This window comes from Hirundo rustica, chromosome 1, assembly GCF_015227805.2.
Source record: "Hirundo rustica isolate bHirRus1 chromosome 1, bHirRus1.pri.v3, whole genome shotgun sequence".
Lineage (NCBI taxonomy): Eukaryota > Metazoa > Chordata > Aves > Passeriformes > Hirundinidae > Hirundo > Hirundo rustica.
Window position 1 is genome coordinate 141,130,514 of NC_053450.1, and position 18,112 is coordinate 141,148,625.

The following is an 18,112-nucleotide window of genomic DNA, read 5'->3' on the forward strand; positions in this document are numbered from 1 at the left end:
TGCGAGTTGGGTAGTTGCTAAAATTGGGCACGACTACTTTTTTTTCTTAACCATAAGGACGTAATTCTTGCAAAACTGTGCTGCCCAATAGCTCCTCTTCAGTCAGTTCGTTTTTAAGGCGACAAGTAGCACCTTAAACAAAAACAGCTGCCACAGCACTAGGAGCTGATGAGCTGAATCTGTCTCAATGTATCAAGAGACGCAAGAGGGATTTTTGGTCCATTATCTGCAGTGTAATGACAATTTGCTTACTGAAGTCAATGGCAAAATCATAATTATAAAGTTTCAGGACAAACCTTGGGCTTCGGTGTTTATTACTAGTTCATGCAACTCCTTTACTGTTTATATTACCAAGATACCCTGATTCCCTTGTTTATATTTGCTACCTCTCCTGGGGCATTCAAAATTGTCCAAAGAATGTGAGAAATGACATTCTGAAATGTGCAAGGGTTTAGACTATAGGATTTTCTTTGCATCATAACTATGTATATGGAACTCTGCTAGCAGGGTTAACCTTTGCTCATACAGTTTCTTTTCCAGTCTATACAGAAGATAAATACATTGGCAAGACTCCATAAGGAAATAGGTGTCTTTTTTGTTGGGTCTGACCTTGTTCAATTGCACCACCCAGTGCATTTTTTTAAAAAAAAAAAAAAAAAAAAAAAAAAAGGCAAGAAAGCTGAAGATGATTATAGAAAGAAAATAGAGAGGAAGGACTGAAGAATAAATTAGGCTATAGGAGAGGCCATACCAAGGAGAGGGTGGAATTGGCAGCGCCTTGAAAGTGGGAGGTTAAGGAAGCTAAGCAACACATCCTTAACGTGCAGCAGCTCTCACGCTAGGATACTTTGGGTATTGTCTTTCAGGAACTTGCTTGCGCTATTAATTTTTTCCAAACCCACAATTAATTTTAATGAAACCCTTTTCTATTTTTAGACCAACTTCAAAGAAGGAAAGAGGAGGAGCCCTCTCTCCACATCAATGTATTTAGGCAGGACAAATCTTAGGATTCCAGAGGAAACTCACCATGGAGAGATGGCGGAAACACAAGTTTGTACTCCATGGCATGCATAGGTAGGATATAAATTGAAATGCTCTGTTTTAAAAGCAATCTACTTTCTGTCTTAATGATCATCCTAGAATACAAAACCAAAATAATTAGGTCATAGCAATTACTTACAGACCCTGACTTACTGGGAGGCTGCCAAGAGTGTATACAGCACTGCACTGAAGACCTACTAACACACAAAGTGCCCTAACATACACTACAGATGTACCCACAAGTTTTACATAAATGATTGTTTTTAAAAACCAAAGAAAATGACATTTTCTTCAGTACATGCCTGGGGAACCATGCTACAGACTAATGACTACTTGCTGGGAGCCCTGCAGCTTTCTGCTCCAACCACCTCATTTGTGATCCTACATGCTGCCGTCACTGCAGTAACTCTGCCTTCACAGCTCTGGCCCAGGACCAGACAAACAGAATCACAAAATCAATTAGGTTGGAAGAGACCTCTGAGATCATCAAGTCCAACTTATAACCAAACACTACTATGTCAACTAGACCATGGCACTGAGTGCCATGTCCTGTTTATACCATTTCCTTAAATACCTTCGGGACGGTGACTCCACCATCTTCCTGGGAAACCCATTACAATGTCTAATCCCCCCTTCTGTGAAGAAATTCTTCCTAATGTCCAGTCTAAAACTACACTGGCTCATCTTAAGACTATATCCTCTTGTCCTGTCACTGATTGCCTGAGAGAAGAGGCTGACCCCCACCTGGCTTCAACCTCCTTTTCTTCAAGCTAAAAAACTCCATCTCCCTCATCCATTCCTCATACGGCTCATTCTCCAGACCCTTGCACAGCTCTGTTGCCCTTCTCTGGACTCACTCCAGCACCTCGATGTCCTTGCTGATTCGAGGGGCCCAGAACTGGACACCGCACACAAGGTGCCAAGTACACTTCCCTAGTCCCACTGGAGAACATGGCTGATACAGGCCAAAGGTTTTACTTCCCTTTTTAAAGTAGTCAGTCTGCCAAAACCCACATTAGACCCCCATCCCCTTGGCCAGGCCACCTGACCTTTCAGGTTCACCCTCCTGCCCACCCTCACCCTCCTGCCCTTGGCCGGCAGGGCTCACGTGGGGGTTGACGGCCAGTCCTGGCCTGGGCTGCTGGGTGTTTCCCCACACAGGGCAGGCAGCTGCTCACACCCACGCCTCAGGCCTGACCTAGGAAGCTCAGAGAATCACGGAATATGCCGAGTTGAAAGGGACCCACAAGGATCACTGAAGTTCAACTCCTGGCCCTCTGCACAGGACAATGCCAAGAATCACCCAGAGAGTGTTGTCCAAAAGTTTTTTGAACTCTCAGGCTTCCTGCTGTAACCACTTTCCTGGGGGGCCTGTTCCAGTGCCCACCCACCCTCTGGGTGAAGAATCTTTTCCTAATATTCAACCTAAACCTCCCCTGACCACTTCAGGCCATTCCCTCAGATTCTGTCACTGGTCACCACACAGAAGAGATCAGTGCCCACGCCTCCTCCTCCTCTCATGAGGAAGCTGTTGACTTTTATGAGGTCTCCTCTCCATCTTCTCCAGGCTGAACAGTCCAAATGACTTCAACTTCTGCTTTTAAGTCTTCCCCTCAAGGCTCTTTATCATCTTTGTTGCTCTCCTTTGGATGTTCACTAAAAGCTTTATTATTATTATTTATCTTACACTGTTCCCAAAGCTGCATGCAGGCCTCAAGATGAGGCCGCCCCAGTGCAGTGCAGAGCAGAGCAGAGCAGAGCGGCACAACCCCCTCCCTTGCCTGTCCGGTGATGCTGCGCCTGATGCACTCCAGGACACGGCTGGCGTTCCTGGCTGCCAGGGCACGCTGCTGACAGCTGTATGTCCCGTCTGCCCGCAGCAGGCACCTGCCGGCACCCTGGGCCGGCCGGTTAGGTTTGCTCCCTCCCACCAGAGCGCCCAAACGCCCCGGGCATTCCCCGCCCTCCCCAGCGCCCGGGGCCGCTCCGCGCACACGGAGCCGGCTGAGCCCCGCCGGCCTCCGTGGAACGCGGCGCCTGCGCAGAGACGGCGCGGCGCTGCCGGCCATGGCGCTCCGCTCGGGAGGGCCGGCGCTGGCGCTGCTGCGGGGCCGCCTGCACCTCTCCGGCCCCGGCGCCCGCGGGCACGCCCGGCTCGGTCGCTCCGGCGCAGTCGCGCAGCCGGCTGCCGAGGAGCCGGGGGAAGGTAGGGACGGGTCGCCGGGCCGCGCTGCATTCGCCGCGGGCCGCAAGACCGGTTTTGCCGGGAGGCGTGGGGAGGGGAGCGGCCCCCTGTCCCGCTCGGCCCCACCGGAGGCGTCGGGGCAGTGCCCGCGTCCTGGGCGTGAGGAGCCCCGCAGGGCCCGGGCAGCCCGGCCGGGCAGTGAGGTCGGCCTGTGCCTTGTGGGGCTGCAGCCCAGAAGGCCAGAATCCACTGTCAGTGCCCCGGACTCGGTTTGTTAAACGTAGATACCAGCCAGAGGTGAATCGAGTGACGGGGCTTATCCCGAGAGACCCCCTCAAAAAGGCATAGGAAACGTGTCTTTGGTACAAGTCGAGAACTTGTGAGGGCCGTGTTGCTTCTGTGCATCAGTGCCATGCTCAGACTGCAAAGGACAGCACAGCCAGAAGTTGTGAGATCACATCATCTCTGTAGTGGCTAAGCACGTACAGGTAGTAAATCAGGCAAAAATCACAGCCATTCTGACCTAATGCAGAAATTCACCCATCTATGGGACTTGTCTTTCCTGCATCTTGGTCACTTCCATCCTTCTCTGTTTCTGTGGCAACTGTGATATTTATCATCTTCATAAAGTGCTTCCTTAGTTTTCTGATGAAAAATGCTGTATAAAACTAGGCTGTTGAACAAGCTACTGTGGTTATTTACAAGCCTCTGTGAAAGCTCAGTAAACTTACAAAATGAAAGATTTTAAAAAAATAAATACCATCAATTAATACTAACAGCTGCCACGTAATGATACTTAAAGGTTTTCTTGAGGCCATAATATTCCATAGGTTTCTTCAAAACCAAAACCATAGAATAAAGAGCTCTCTACTGAATATCCCGGTGGCAGATGGTAGCTGCTGAGAAATGCTCCCTGGCTTCCAAGTCTGAATGACAATGGGAAGTATTAACAGGCAACAGCTTCACAAGCTCTGCTGATGTGATGTGGTCAAGGAGTTAGTTTGAAAGCTATGCAGGGAACTGATTGTGATTTCAGGTTTGGGAGATGGCCCCTTTGCCTGTATGCAAAGAGGAAAAAAGTTCCATGTTTCTGGATGTTCGGCGTGTCCCTATTCGAGGTGAATTCTGGAGGCTGTCAGCAGCAGTACAGATTGCAAGTGGTGCAATGAGATATGACTGTTCTGTGGGTTTATTGTATTGGGGTAGATGAAAGTGTATTATTAAGTGAAAATTTTGAGTAGGTGTTTACTGTAAGGGAAGGTGCTGACTTGTAGAAATAGCAAGTGTTGAGTCGTTGCAAAGTGCTGGCTTTGTGGTAGTGAAGAGAGGCTGTCATTTCAGTGAAGCTTGCCAAAGGTCTAGGCCTGCCTCACAGCCTAGCTGGCATTTCCAGACTCTTGGGTGTGTGCTAAGTTTTTTTGATGGTGAACAGCAAATTAAAGAACAAAGATTCCTTGTATTATGAATCTTCCTGTGCGCTGAGGGAAGTCAATATTGTTTTCTTCTTTTTTTTTTCCCTACTTTTTGTTACTACAAATGTATGCATTTGTGAGAGAAATACACTTAAGTTTCTTTCTTTCATTCATTCTTAATTGTCCTTTATTCATTCTTCATTCTTTTCATTTTTGCTGTCATGATCTTGGAGAGCCAGGACAAACCTTTGTTCAGTTTTTCAATCCAGAGGAAGAGATTGTGTACTAAAACCAGCCATACATCTTCCTGTTTACATAGAAAAGCCTTGATGCTTGTTTCTTCTCACAGATGCTGAAGCTGGTACCAGAAAGAAAACATTTGCTGAAGTCCAAACAGAACGACTGAATCAAGCTGAACGGACTGTTTTAATTAAGTGCCCATCAAAAGTTCATGAAAAAAAATTACTGCAGTATTTATCCAGTCATGGGAATGTTAAGAGTCATTTCTTTTTTGAAAATCGTGTAAGTAATTAGTGATGTAAACTAAAATCTAGCCTTCGATGAAAAGAAATACCAGAAAGAAAATTTGGTTAAGGCCTCATAAGTTAAGCAAATTATATACACTTAGGGTATTAAATCAGTTTTTATCTGTGCTAATGTTCACAAGTTGCTAAGCAGTTGATTTTTATTCCTAAGTCAGCTAAGCAACACCTCTAAGGAATAGCTAGCACCCTGTTTTGCAATAAATCTTTGAATTGTTCACATAGCACCATTCATTGTTCCAACAACAGAGATAGCTCTTTTTTTATGTGTTTCTTGAGTATTTCAGTTTTGAAGATGAATATAGTTAAGAACTTTTATGTTTAGTGCTTGCTGCCAAGAATAGCATGTCTTAAATACTTATAACCTCTTGTGAAAAAGCATCTAAAATGTTTTGAGATATGGAACCTAGCTTCAGGGCTGTCATATTAATTTGTCTCAGTAGCTCCAGAAACATCTGAGTAATATCAATACAATGAATTCAAGCATTGTATGCATTTGTCTCACCCTGTATTTCTATTCTTAATGTTTTAGGGCATCAATGCATTAATAGAGTTTTCAGAAAAGAGCAGTATAGCCTCACTGCAGGATGCTGTTGGGATCCCAAGTGCTTCAGAGCATCATGTTGTCCCATTTAAATCAAGACTTTTTACTTTCACGCTGAAAAATCCAGTGAGTCAACGCATTGAAGAGACACCAATTCACCTCTCTCCTCAGTGTCACATTCCAGTGAAAGACCTTATTGAAAAGCTTTGTCTTGCAGACAACGTAAGTAGAGGTTTCTAGATCTTTCTTGATTAAAAATGAGACATGTTCATTTCACATTTGCAAGTGGTCATGTGAAACTTGTATTTATTTTTATTTTAAAAAGGCAGCATAGTAGCATTTTATGTTAATGGTTCTCCAACACTGAAATAAATAAATAAATGAAATATTTCATTTTAATTATGAAAATAATTTCTCTGTATGAAAGAAACTTTTTTAAATTTTGAAAAAGAACTTTCTAATTGCATTGATATTAAATAGATGAAAAGAAAGACATGTTACTAGAAGATGGGTCATTGTATTTTTACAGTGTTTATTTTCTGAACTAGATAAGCAGTCAGATGTACATTCTTCTGAACGAGTATCAGCTTACAGAAGAAAACATCAAGCTGCGATTTCTGGCCTGTTCTTTGGTTCGGGATTTTGCATGTGCATATTTCCCAGACAGCACGGTAAAGCCATTTGGCTCTTCAGTCAACACGTTTGGCAAATTGGGATCTGATGTGGACATGTTTTTGGATTTCTGTGATACAGGAAAGCATGCTACAAAAATGGTAAGATTAAGCTGTGCATCTTCAGTTTGTTGAATTTCTTCAACAGAGCAGCTTATTTGCTGTTTCACACACAGGAGTCAGTTTATTTTTATTTAGGTTTTAAATGTGTTCATACTACAAAATGTGAACAAGTTTATTTCAATGTTTGGATCTGAAGACTTTCCAAAACTGAATGTGACATGGATGAGTTCTTCTTTGCAATAGGAACAAAATGATTTGGTGTTTACATAAATTGTGTATATTAGGGTGAATTGCACTATGAAGAAAACCCTCATCCAAAATTGTTTCAGCAGAGTCAGACCTTCCCTTTCTACTGTTGTGTTCTCTTCTTTGTAGTGTCTGTGCTTCAGCCATTCTCTGTTAAAGCTTGGCTTTGTCTTTTAGGGTCTTCCATGTCCTAAAGCAAAGTAAGTTTGTGCACGTGTGCCCTTTGGGAGGATTGTCAGGTTCTTTTTGTTACGTAAAAGAGATGACTTTATGCTCCAGGAAAGTTACTGGATTATGTACTGGGGTGTGAATATATTTATAGGCACATATTGAGTGTGTGGAGGTGTGAAAGCTGAGGATGTGGGATAGTCATGGTGAATACTTACAGGTCGTGGATTCTGAATGAATGATCAAGTAAGTGATTCTCATGTTGTGAAAACTTTTTATTTGTGTGCTGATAGGTAGTTTGGGAAAAACTATCTCTGTTTTCCTTAAAAGACACCCCATTGTGCTTAAGCTTTTGGAGATTGAAAATTCTCTCAGCTTTTCTGTACAATTTGTATATCGCCATGTAAGTTACTTTAAAAGAAATAATCCTTCAAATGTATATAGTTTTTACTATTACTGCAGTGATAAATCACAATGAAAGCAAATATGTCAGCTGAAGAGAACAATCATTGTGTGTGCGAAGTGTTAAAATCTTTATGTTTAAACAGTGAAGTTGCCTCTTAAATTTTGAAGGAATAACTTTCAAGTATAAAATGTCTATTTTCAAAGCATGCTTGGTAACTGTTTTCGTTAATATGTATCCTTTGTGGAGATAGACGTTCTATTGTGAAATGTAGAGTATTTGATGATGTTTTACCAGCAGCTGTGATTACCTGTGAACGGCTGAGACATTACTCTGGGGTGACAAAGGGTAGGTAGCTTTAGTTACAAGGTGATTTAGCAGCAGTGGAAAAGGTTTGTTCTGATTTCTTTACTTCTGTAGCCTTTTCAGGAAGTGCCAGCAATGAGGACAATCAGGCATTTCAGCACCTATTTACATGAAATAACTGGTTTTGAGCCTTATGGCAAACTGATTACTCATTGTAACTTAAGGAAAGGGGTAGAAGTGGGAACGTTCTTTACAAGGAGTGGATGCTAGACCACAGATAGGGCATTTTTAATCCCTGGGCAGTTTGGGCGATTAGTTAATGAATTAAAACAGGGCTGTGATATTTTAGAGTAGCAGTTTTTGTTAAAACGGATGTGCTCCTTGCTTAGGTCACTGTGTCAGTTGACCTAAAACTAACAGTTTACTTTTAATACTGGTAATAGTTTAGTGTTTGCTGTTTCTGTCTACATGACAAGAATGGGTGAAGAACCATAGGGTTGGGGCAAGTGTATCAGTACTTCATGCCCCTTAGCTAGCACCAAAGCTGTAGATAAAGGTTGTTTTTAATTGATAAGAATATCTACTTTATCATTATAAAACAGTCTTCATTCAGTTTTTGAGAGATAGTAAGGTGCTGTCTGGAAAGGCCCATTGTGGTTTTTATCACAAATATAAATATCAACACCAGCGCACCTACAGGTCAGCTGAGTCCCCGTCTTTATCTTTGCTGTTAACTGCCGCGATGCTGATAGTTACAGGCTCCTTTCACTTAGAGCCAGCCCTGCTGTCACATGCAGCTACACAGCCAGCCGGGGTTAGGGAGCGCTGTCCTGGCTTGTTCCAGCACACGTGGTGCTGACTGGAGAGCCGGGAGCGGGAACAGGCACCTCTGCGATTGCCAGAGAATTCAGGAATTCAGCCCCTGAAGTGACCTTATGGGAAAGGTTGCAGGGTCCGTAACTTCTGAATTGTTTCAGCTGTCTGTGAGGTCACTGATTTGTGGATAACAAAAGTAATGTGCTCTGTGTCTCAAGTTACTGTTAGATCACTGTAATTTTATTTGTACAGTATGCATTCACCCATGACATGTTCCAAGGGGGAGGATAAGTCAGTGTGAAGTATTGGATTAGCAAACAAAATTAGTTGATGTCTTAAAAACACAAGACTATAAAGAAAACAGAGATTTCACAAGTGTTTTATTGAGGTAAAAACTACAAACATAGCAAATCAATATGAAGACCCACAGAGAAGTTAATTTCTGATGTTAGAATATATCTTCACAATATTTTTGTCTTTCATGGAAACTATATATTGACATGAAGTGATTATTTTAAGTCTTACAGAATTGTATCAATTTTGAAGGATTAAATAATTTGCATGCTATTTTTTTTACTTTTTGAAATGAAAAACATTTTTTCATACACTGCTTCTTGATTTACTAATAATGCATTATTCTTTGAGGATTTGACATGGAATTACTGATAGTTTGAAATTATTGGTAGTTTGGTTGTGTTGCTCCTCTTTGCAGTCAGAGCATTTGTGCTCTCCTGGTAGTTCCAGATTTACATTTTTTAGCCAGTAATGAGATGTAGTATTATTATACTTCTGTTTGAACATGTAGCTTTATAGTAAATTGATCACTATTAGCCTGGAAGAACTGATTCACCAGAAGGGAATGTAAAAGAGAGAGCAGTACGTTTTTGCCTATTTTAAGTTCGGTGGACTGCTTTGAATAATTCTTGTCTTTCAGTTCTAGTTGTACAAACTCCTTTGCAAATTGCAGTGCTCTTTCAAAAGTATTTTTAAATCTCTTGTTTGAGAGCTAACAGCTTGCTTTTAAAATTCTGTGTTAGAAAAAAGGTCCCTTTGATATGGAGTATCAGATGAAAAGATTACCATCGGAAAGATTAGCAACTCAGAGGATTCTTTCTGTGATTGGTGACTGCCTTGATAATTTTGGTCCTGGGTGTGCGAATGTCCAGAAGATCCTCAATGCCCGCTGCCCTCTGGTGAAATTTTCCCATCAGCCAACAGGATTCCAGTGTGATCTGTCAGTGAGCAACAGGTGAGACCTGGTTTTAAAAAGTTTGCAGAGAATTCGGATATATTTAGTGTTCTGAAAACCTGTAATATCAACTGTTTAGTCTTCTCTTTTCTGTGCTCTTAACAAACGTTGGTTCTGAAAGTAAAAGGGATATTTTTTGATTTCTAGAGGTTAGAGTTTGATGTCCTTAAGTTATCTTTCTCCAGCATAGGAAATACTTGCTCGCTGAAGCCTCAAAAACCAGTCTATGGCATAAGGTTGGCTTATAAAACTGGAAAGAAGGCAGTCAGGGTTTGTCTGTCATTACTTCCCTTCAGCGGATGCACAGCCTTTCTTGATTGCTTTTCAGATTAAGCAGTTCCAGAACGTTAATTTTTCGGGATTTAGCTTCTAGTTATTTTGGTGTCCTTTCCTTCTTGTTAAGGGTCTGTTACACCTTTTTGCTGGGAAGTTCCCTCGGGTGATGCCGGGTGAATTCCCGCGTCGGGAAGGGGAGCCTGCGGAGTTCCCGCCCGCTAGGGGGCGCCGGCTGCGCAGAAAAGCGCCTCCGGGCCCCGCGGTGACCGCCCGGCACAGAAATGGCTGCGCTGGCCCTCTGCTGCTGTCCCGCCTTTAAATCACTCCAGCAGACACCCACGGCAAAAGTCTACATAGCCGAAAATGAGCTGCCCACCCTTTTCATTGCTGTTGGGGAATATACAAATAGGAGTGATTATTCTTCAGGATACCAGTGGCACGACCCGAGGGAGCGGCCTGAAGCTGTGTCTGGGGAGATCTAGGTTGGATATTAGGAAAAGGTTTTCCAGGGGGTGGTTGAGCCCTGTAACGGGGAAATGGTCACAGCACCAAACCTGACAGAGTTCAAGGAGCTTTTTGACAATGCTCTCAGCACATGGTGTGACTCTTGGGGTTGTCCTGTACAGGGCCACGAGTTGGACTTTGATGATCCTTGTGAATTCCTTCTAACTCAGAATGTTTTGTGATTCTACGATACGAGTTTTAGTGCAGTTTTGTGATTTGTCTGCATCAAATACACTCAGATCAGATACACTCAGTTTTCTGAATTGCCCAAAGTTCTGTTTAAGAATATGCAGAAGTTGTTAAGGCAATATTGAACAAGTTTCCTACAATGAAATTACTTCTCTATATGAAGTCACAGTGAAAGTCAGCATGTAGTTCTGTACAAGCTTCCCTGAAATTCACTGCTGATAGTTTGGCTGGTTGGGACTGCATGTCTTGTCTTGTTACCGTTTTTACTAGAAACAAACCTCTCTGGACCCACTAAAGCACCACACAGCTGACATTTAAGAAGCCCAGGTGTTAAAAATTTTGGCCTAGTAAATGTGCCCAAATGGCTATGCAAAATTTTTAGAACAACTTTTAGCACTTCAGGCTAAAACGGAACCAAAGTAAGTTTTGCTCTCATGCAGCACTTTCATTTTTTTTCTACTTTTTCTTGCCCTCCCATTTGTACAGTACATGAATGGTTGTATGACACTGTGATGAAGGAGATCAAAAACTGATCCATCTGAAAACCTTTATTCTTCCAGATTAGTTGATTTTTTTTTTCAGCTCAACTAAGCAGTAATCATTTAAAAATTACCAAACTGACTTGTTTTGTGGATTTCATTGTGTCTTTGCACTTAAAATATTTTTCAGTGCAGCATTTTATTACTTTTTAGATAAAAGCAGTAAAAGAAATTCTCGTTGTATTTTCTTATATGTTAGGATAGATATATTATCTAATGTAGCTCAGGCAATTGTGGCTAAATTATGTTTTTGCACCCAGTTCTGCATAGTTTGACTCCACAGAACTTGATGGTGTTTTTTTTATTTTGGGGTTGTTTTCTTCCTACTGTGATGTTTAATGAGGAAACAGGAAACAGTGCAAATGCATGTTATTTACCCAGAACTGTATCATTCTTGCTATGGAAAATGGTAGGTATTTAATCCTGGACAATTCCAGGCATTCCAACCCATACCATTCTACTGTTTTCTATGTTTCTCTTCTATTTTTTAAAATGTGTAAAAGTTATTGTTTGTTTGTTTTTATGGAGGCCTCCTTCTCTTATAATGAATAATGAATACTGCATCTGATACTTCATAATTCTCTCATCATTTACTTGTCTTCCCATTTTCTCTTCAGCATTGCAATAAGGAGTTCAGAGCTCTTGTATATCTATGGCTGTCTCGATTCCCGTGTACGAGCATTAGTGTTCACTATACGATGTTGGGCCCGTGTTCATGGACTTACAAATAGTGCTCCTGGTACCTGGATTACAAACTTCTCCCTGACCATGATGGTCATGTTTTTTCTGCAGAGGAGATCCCCACCTATCATTCCAACACTTGACCAACTTAAAGAACTGGCAGGTAAGAACTGTGTCTGTTTACTGCAGTTTATTGTTTATTTCACATTTGTTTTACCTAAAGTAATAAATAAACCCAAGCAGTTTCTTTATGCTCTCAAATACTAATGATTATTATGTGTGATTTAAGTTTAAGGGAATACACAAGTTTTACATGTGTTAATGCATCTTTAAAGTTCAAATAAATCCCTTTTCAGTACAATACTAATTGTATTTAGAGGGGTTAGACTTGTTCTGTCCTTTAGATAATGAAATGTAATTTACTTGTTCAGTGCTCCTATGCTGAATTTATTTGTTTTGTTTTGTTTTTTAGAAGACTTGTAGGGTCTTGAATTTTTCTGGAGTTAAGGATTTTGTGCAGTCTGATATGATGTGTATTGTTTTATAGCTACCAAATGCTTAAAAAAAAGAGGCTGTTTTCTTCTCACAGTTTGTAATATCCTTGAGACCATTCAGACACTTTGCAAATAATTCTTGTATCTCCACAACAAACTATTCTAGTGGTTTCTTACACAGCAGTCAGGGTGTGTTATCTTCAGTGAATTGTATGAAAGCATAGAGAATGATACCCCAAGTTCTTGATTCCTTACTCGTGTCTTCTGCTTATTGACATGATTCCTTGGAAATTTTGAGTGCTTGTAGTAGAGAAAAAGGTCTGTGTTCAGTTGCTTTAAAATAATTTCTAACATTTCCATCAGAATTCTGAAGAAACGTTTTACATAAAATGTGTTCTAATATTTACAAGAATGTTCCTAATTCTCTGAAGTTTTTCATAAAAAGACAGTGAACGCTCTGGATCTGGTTTTTTTTAAACCCTCAAGTAGGTAGTAACCTCAGAGAGTTGTGCTGTTAAGTGTGTAATACAGCCCTCTATGCAGAGATACCCTGTTTGTTACCTATAAGTATTGTCACAGATTCGAAGATGTCATTTATCTTAGTCCTGTGGGATTTTAAAAATGTGTCATTTGCTCATGATGCTTTTCCTTTACCCATCTATAGACTTTTTTCTTTTAAATATTTTACCATTTAAGTTGACTCTTAACCTGAAAGTTCACTTGTGAATTCCTAATTTGATTTGTGTAATGTGGTACCATTGATTTCAGTTTGTTTTCTGAGTTTTATTAAATACAATGGCATTTTACTGTTTATTACTTCAAAATATGCCCACACTTTTTCTTGCAGATGAAAAAGACAAGCATATAATTGGAGGATATGATTGCTCATTTGTTAGTGATTTAAGGAAAATTAAACCTACAAAAAATACAGAAACACTTGGTAGGTAGATATTAATCAATTTTCTTTTTTTATGAGCATATTGCAAACAAACTTTTCCTTTGTTACTGATGATTCTTGTTTTTCTTTCCCTTAGAGGTACTGTTGTGTGAGTTTTTTGAATATTTTGGAAACTTTGATTTCAGAAGGAATTCCATAAATCTTCGAAAGGTAAATGGATTTTAATTGCTCATCATTATCAAATGAATCTCCCTGTCTGCCATTTGACAAACTACATATGCTAAGCAACAATTTTTGTCATCTTTAAATATATATTAAAAATACATTTATATGGAAACGGAGTCATTTCTACGAAGGAGTGTTTTCCTCTTGGAGCCCAGTAACTTGCAATACCGTTAAGAACATTTACAGTGTCATTACTTGGATATGCTGGAAAGCAGAAACTGATGCAGAGCTAGTGTGATTTTACTGAAAAGCCCTGTAATAAAAGTGGCAGCTTTAAAAAGTCAAAGCTGTTTTGCTTCTGTGGGAGGAAAACTTCAAAAATGTCATGATGTCTGTCATAGCAAAAGTCTGCGACAAGCCCTGTGAGCTGACAAGCTGTGCATTTAAAGTTGGGAGTCCAGACCCAACGAGAGCCTACATTAAAACTTACTGCTGAGTTCTGGGTGTGCTTTTGGCACTACAGTTTTCTACTGCAGTTTGAATCAGCCTGCAGTAACTGTACTGCAGCTCAGTAAGCACGCTATAACATGATAATTCTGTGCTAGCACTTCAGTTTTATTTATGTTTAAGTCATCCTATTGATCTGTGTGTGCATGCAGGTATAAAGAAATACATACAAATGTAACCTCCATACCTCACACCTGTTCCTGCTGGGCTGCAGAACAGAGTTTCAGTGCCACATTGCTGTGTGGATATGAGCAAACTCTCATTTGTTCTGTTTCCTATTTGAGCATTGTGGATCACTGGCTAAAGAGCTCTTTTTGCAGATCAATCCTAGAAACTGATTTATTTAGGTGGAGAACTTCTGTTTGCTATTAAACCTGAAAAAGGCAAGCAAAAACACCTGTGGAGCCTGAGCTGGTCAGGGGAGATTGCTGCTGCTGCTGTTGTTCTGACAGTGCTCTTGGCCTGGGGGCAAGGGTATGTAGCTTGTACATAGGTACTTCCTGAACCAGCAGGAGCTGGTGGATTCCTGCTAGAGCTTTTGGAAAGGCTTGAAGAAGCTCTGCTATACAGAGCCAGTCGGCAAAGAAACACTGATAAGCACTGAGATGGAAGTGCATTTAAATAACAAACTACATAGTTGTCAGCTGTTTGTGTTGTACTATAGCGGGTGTCTAAGAATGGACCATGACCTGAATAGCTCTGCGCTTAAAAGACAGACCAAACTGGGAGGAATTTCAGCCAACAAAGCAATCTTGTTCACTTACACCAGCACTATGAGCTGTCTGAACAGTGTGGGAGGAATGGTTTGAACAGTTTAAGTGCATGCAATAGTTTATCAAACTGGGCTATGCAGGTTAATGTGACACACTGATGCTGCCCATGTGCAAGTGGAGATTAGGAGTAGGAGGTTGTAGGTGAGGTCTGAGGTTTGTTGGACAGCAAATGGGAGAATGGCCAAAAAGATAGGTTAAGCTGTAGTTGTGTGTTCTTTACCTTGAAGGAAATCTAAGTTGAATGTTGGCAAAGAAAACCACCACTGAGAGGATTCAGAAAACAGGAATCATACAGTCAGGTTGACAGGAAAATGAGCTTGATTAATAATGACTGGATGCTTTGTAAAATTTCTCTAATAGGTCAAAACACTTTTAATTCTAATGTAATAACTCAAATGATTTGTTATTTGCTTAGCCTACAACCTACATATGCAACTTTGGCTTTTTCTTTATTCTGTCTGCAGGGAAAGGAAGTAAATAAGCCTGAGTCGTCTCCTCTTTATATCTGGAATCCCTTTGAACAAGACCTTAATATCAGCAAGAATGTTAATCAGCCACAGCTGGAGAAATTTATAGCTATGGCCAGAGAAAGTGCCTGGATTTTACAGAAGGAAGATAAAACTCAGCAAATGATCAATAAAGAACCTTGGGGACTGGCAGCTCTACTGATACCATTTGGGAAAAGTAATTCCAGCAAGATGAAGAATAGGATGAAAGGAATAGGAAGCGAAACAATCAGAAGCCTCTTGGACTCTTTAAAGTTAAATAATGCAAACAGTCAACAAAAAGCAGTGGGAAAATGACTTGAAGCACAGAAGTACAGTAGCTAATATTCTGTTTTAGGAATTGAATGTGACACGCAGTCCAAAGAACATTACTTTTAATATTTCTATTTTGGGAACTGGAGAATCAAGCAATCTGGTTTTCATCGTGCTTTCTTTCTGTACATTTTTCTCCTCCTTACTTCTCACTTTTCCATCTGTTTTATGAATGAAGAGTATTCAAATGTAAGTTTTATGGATGCATTTTGGAAGTAGCCTTCAGCTGGGCACTCTTCTGTAAAAAAGGCTGACAGGAGCAGTATGGGAAAAAGCCTTTGGGAATTCTCTTGGCTAGCATACAAATGATATGCTAATTAAAAGCTCAAGAAACAACCACCTTACCATGAAACCGCAGTCTGAAAGAAGATAAATGTGTTGGAACCATTGTTTCCAACCCAGTCATGTTTTGGAAGCTAGTAAAACTGAAGTGCATGTATCTACTTTTGCAATTGTTTTCCATTCATGTAGATAGTGCCAAGACAAAATAAAGAGAATGGAAGTAGATAGTCAGGTGTGCAGTTTCATAAAGCATTGCACCACCACAGCTCTCCAAGGATAGTGCCACTGTTTTGTGTTGGAAAAGTGGGTTTGCTCTTGTGTTTACCACCTGATTTTAAATGTCTTTAGTTAACTTCTTTGTTTTCTCTACCCAGGACTGGTTTCCACCCACACTCGTTTCTTTTTTTTGCCTTCAGCTTCACTTTAAACCTGTATTTCAGGTTCAGGCAGGGGTTCTTGGATGCCCTTCTTGCTTCATCACTCTCCCCAAAGCTGCTGCCTACTAGGTGACATCAAAGCATTCCTGCAGAGGTGTCTGTCCTATGCAGAGATCCAAGGAATCATGTATTACGCTGGAGTCCTGTTCCCAGTCTTGCCTTGCTTTTCAGATATTCAGTAGAACAGTGACTGTCCCTCTTCCAGATCAGTTGGGCCAGCAGAGTCAATGCTTTTTATTGACTTAAAACATTGAGCTCTCTCTGCATCTGCCACAAAAAGAAATCTTTTCAGAGGAAGGGGGAGAGAGGAGGGAAGGAAGGAAATGAGAAACGGAGAGCAGGCAAATATCAAACTTTAAAAGTACATTTGTGAGTATTTCACCTGTCCATATTGAGAGCCACTCATGCACTAGACTAAATGGTAGCACTGTTAGCAATTCCACAGAGTGTTTTCTTTATTCTTAACAGAAATTCCATAAAGGAAATGACTGTATTCAGAGATAATCATGTAGATGAAACATCAATTTTATTATTACTGTTTCATTTTCAGTACTTTTAGATTCTTTACTGTTGCTCTGGTATACAACCTTGTGTAGAGTTTTTTCTAATGGTTTGATCTGAACAATTTATAAGTGTGTTTTTTCTTTTCTCTGATATGTTATTCACTGGAAATACTGTGGGCAGTAATGCATACTTCCAAGTACTTGTGAAAACTGGGCAAGGAAAAGTATTTTCTAGCAGTTGGCAAACTAAAGGCTTAGACCTTCAGGTCAATTCCATAATAGTTTATTCAGAGTTTGAAATAATACTTAATATGTGGCCATTTCTGATTCATAAATATTTTCTTAAATAATGACTCACATAGTCATTATCTTGGTTGCTGAAATTGATTCTCCTATTAACTTCTTCAAGACTGAGCCTTGAATTTGAAACATAGTTTTCTACCTAAATCCTGGTATTAAAATTTCTTTTTGGAGGCTGGTGGGAAGTTTATTGTAACTTGCTGTTGGTGCAAACACGGAGCCTTTGATAGCAAGCTTGACAGATTCTGTAAGGAGCCTGCTGCTACCTTAATCTTTACAGAACCTAGAGATGCATTGTCTGCAGTTTACCCAGGAATGGACTACATCGTTTTTTTAAGATTAGGGCAATAATCAAATACTTTTGAATTTTCTTTTTTTTTTTAGATGAACCAAATGGGTAATAGTGTAATAATAAGAATATGGTTTACCAGGGACAGAAGCATGCAGCAGAACTGTGGCAGTGTGTACCTAATTTCATTATAGTCACAGTGATCCACTGACATAGGTAGGGAAGATTTTATATGAATTTTGACACTTAGGTACAGGATACTTGTAGACAAATAACAGTGAATTTTGTATTTAGGTTATATGGTTGAGCCATGCTGAAGCACAAGCTTAATTTGTAAATGGTATAGATAGTCAAGCCATTTAATATTCCTTAAAAGGCGGGGCAGAACATGGTTACTGTACATGCAGCGCCTTTCACCATCACTTTTCTGTTTAGACTGCCTGTCCCTTTTGGGAATAGTTCTGAACCCTTGTCATGGCTGCAGGCCAGTTTCTGAAAAGAGGAGAAAGAAGCCAAAAGCAGTGTTGTAGCAGTGGAATGCACAGGTTATTTTTTCAGATATCTGCAGGTCGAGGGAGCTGGTGGCCAGGGAGCTGAAGCCTAGAGGCTGCAAGGATCTGCTCTTATTGGTGATGTAAATAAGCTCAGCAGGCAGCTTTCCTAGAAGAGGCTGGAGGAGGTGGAGGGCTGACCATGAGCTTCCCTAAAGTGTGAGTTATATGTGGGGAAGAGCTCAGTGAAACTGAAGCCACCTGTGGGAAGAGAACCAAGACTTGAGGGGGTGTATTTATGAAATCAAGAGACATGGTAT

The 18,112-nt window shown here is 40.6% G+C and overlaps 1 protein-coding gene across 1 annotated transcript; it reads left to right on the forward strand.

The window, feature by feature from the left end:
* The first annotated feature begins 3,108 nt into the window (after positions 1-3,108).
* On the forward strand, positions 3,109-15,997 carry MTPAP (mitochondrial poly(A) polymerase). Its single transcript, XM_040070070.2, has 9 exons — positions 3,109-3,247; positions 4,988-5,160; positions 5,713-5,946; positions 6,273-6,497; positions 9,435-9,646; positions 11,772-11,998; positions 13,177-13,269; positions 13,364-13,437; positions 15,137-15,997. The coding sequence occupies exons 1-9, from the start codon at positions 3,109-3,111 to the stop codon at positions 15,473-15,475; spliced, it is 1,716 nt and encodes a 571-aa protein (XP_039926004.2). The 3' UTR covers positions 15,476-15,997.
* The last annotated feature ends 2,115 nt before the right edge of the window (positions 15,998-18,112 follow it).